Source organism: Acanthamoeba castellanii (assembly GCF_000313135.1).
Source record: "Acanthamoeba castellanii str. Neff unplaced genomic scaffold scf7180000084758, whole genome shotgun sequence".
In the NCBI taxonomy this organism is placed as follows: domain Eukaryota; phylum Discosea; order Longamoebia; family Acanthamoebidae; genus Acanthamoeba; species Acanthamoeba castellanii.
Window position 1 is genome coordinate 181,529 of NW_004457380.1, and position 2,026 is coordinate 183,554.

Here is a 2,026-nt window from a genome sequence, read left to right on the forward strand (position 1 = left end):
CACACACGTAGTGGAGGTTGTGAGTTCGCCGCAGAAGATCAAGGACGGTCGCACGGTACGACAGCTGCTCATCGACGCCTACGCCGAGAATGAGAGGAAGAAGCAGGAGGAGGCCGCTGGTCAGGGACCATCGCCGGAGGTCGACGAGCTGGCCAAGGCGTCGCTCGAGGACATGAAGCACGGCAAGAAGTTTCCCACGCCGCTCTACCAGCAGACCTTCGTGCTGACCAAGCGCAGCTTCATCCAGCGGAAGGGCGATCTGTTGGGATGGAACCGCATCATGCAGATCATCTTCATCTCCGTCCTGGCCGGTCTTCTATGGATTCGGAGGGACACCACCGGTACCCCTGCGCCTTAATCCACCGCCGCCGCCGCCGCCGCCAGCACCCATATCAAGCTGACACATTGATCTGTCGTGTGGGCTGCAGAGGCTCAAATTCCAGACCGCACAGGTATGTCTCATTACAGAGCGGCAGCGGCGTGATGCATCGCTCACTCGAGGGTTCTTCCTGTTACTAGGTTTTTTGTTCTTCAGCACCATGTTCTGGACTCTGCAGACCTGGTTCAACGCGCTCTACGCCAGTACGTTCTCCCCACATGGTCGAACGCGGCAATATCACGGAAACTGGACTCACCACATAGCACACTACCGCCACACTACTACTACACGACCGCACAGTTCCTCCCGAGAGAGCCGTGCTCAACAAGGAGAGAGCAACGGGGTCGTACCGCATGTCGGGCTACTTAATGGGCAAGATTTTCGCCGAGACCCCCCTCGAGCTCGTCCTACCCATCGCCTTTGCCTGTATCACCTACTGGATGGTACACATGCACCTCCCCCCCACTTTTGCTTTGTGTGTGTGTGTGTGTGTGTGTGTGTGTGTGTGTGTGTGTGTGGGCCGCATACGTACTAAGCGTCTGTCGTGTGCGCAGGTGGGGCTAGCGCCCAAGGCCGAGTGCTTCATTCTCTACATAATTTATGTGTGCCTGTTCGCGCTGATGGGCAGCGGTTTCGGTCTGTTCATCGGGGCCACAGTCCTCGACATCCAGAAGGCCATCACCCTGTCGATCATTATCGTGCTGAGCTCGGTGATGCTCGGCGGCTTCTTCATCAGACAGGAGAACCTGCGGCCGTGGACACGGTGGGCGCGCTGGATATCGTTCATGAAGTACGCCTTCGAGCTCTTGCTGCTCAACGAGTTCGACGTGGGCGATCAGACCTTCACGCCATCATCGCCGTCGATGTTCACCGCCAACCCGATCACGGGCGACGACGTCCTCAACCAACTCGGCGTGGAGACCAATATCTGGGGCGACGTACGTACACAACTCTTTCGTCCGTGCGTGTCTGTGTAGAGATTGCGAGCCCGGTGGTGGCTCACATTGGTCTCGCGTTTGGATGCAGATCATGTTCATCGTGGGGATGATCGTCATCACGCGCTTTCTGGCCTACCTCTCGCTCCGCTTCCTCAACAAGCCCAAGTCCTAAATAAAAGGAAGCTCTTCGGACAAGTGCGCCTCAGATGTTGTGACACCATAACTGAGCTGCTCGCGAACGGTCTGCCGAGCAAACAAGGACCACGACTCACTTCACCTGATTGGTCATGACATCGGAATGTGCCACACATTCATGTGGTTTTGCCCCCTTATTGTCTGGTTTAGTAGGCGTTTTACAAAGGGGGGCAGCCAAGGTCTCGGACGGGAAGAATGATCGGAATGTGCCACCGTTTCGCTCTTTTTCTCCGAAGTCGCCCACAAAGTACAGAGGTGCTTTATCAGCTGTCTTTTTGTTTTCATCCATGAGCGCCCAACACACCTACATGACTTTCCCCTGTCGACACCAGTGCTGCACACACCTGGTGAACGGCCAGCGCCACAGGTACAAGACAGCACCAGCACGGGATGAGCACGAGCGCACCACCTACCACCACGCCTGCAAGGAAAGTGAGTGTGTGGTGTGCTTGTTGTGGGCAGATCAGCTCATCACACCAAGGAGGAAAGGAATGGGGAACTATACCATGTCGCC

At 56.4% G+C, this 2,026-nt stretch overlaps 2 protein-coding genes across 2 annotated transcripts in view; both read left to right on the forward strand.

Moving 5' to 3' along the window:
• ACA1_213350 (ABC2 type transporter superfamily protein) overlaps positions 1–1,489 on the forward strand; it is a gene marked incomplete at both ends in the record, with an annotated part of 1,830 nt that extends 341 nt beyond the window's left edge. The window contains 5 exons of the mRNA XM_004337003.1: positions 35–341; positions 520–582; positions 680–822; positions 934–1,317; positions 1,406–1,489. Of these exons, the coding sequence (XP_004337051.1) occupies positions 35–341; positions 520–582; positions 680–822; positions 934–1,317; positions 1,406–1,489 (981 nt within the window). The remainder of the gene's footprint in view (positions 1–34; positions 342–519; positions 583–679; positions 823–933; positions 1,318–1,405) is intronic.
• A 331-nt stretch (positions 1,490–1,820) lies between these two features.
• Positions 1,821–2,012, forward strand: ACA1_213460 (uncharacterized protein; the record flags this gene model as incomplete). The annotated part of the gene is made up of 1 exon (XM_004337004.1): positions 1,821–2,012. A coding segment is annotated over one exon (192 nt), but the record flags the coding sequence as incomplete, so codon positions are not given.
• Between the last annotated feature and the right edge of the window lie 14 nt (positions 2,013–2,026).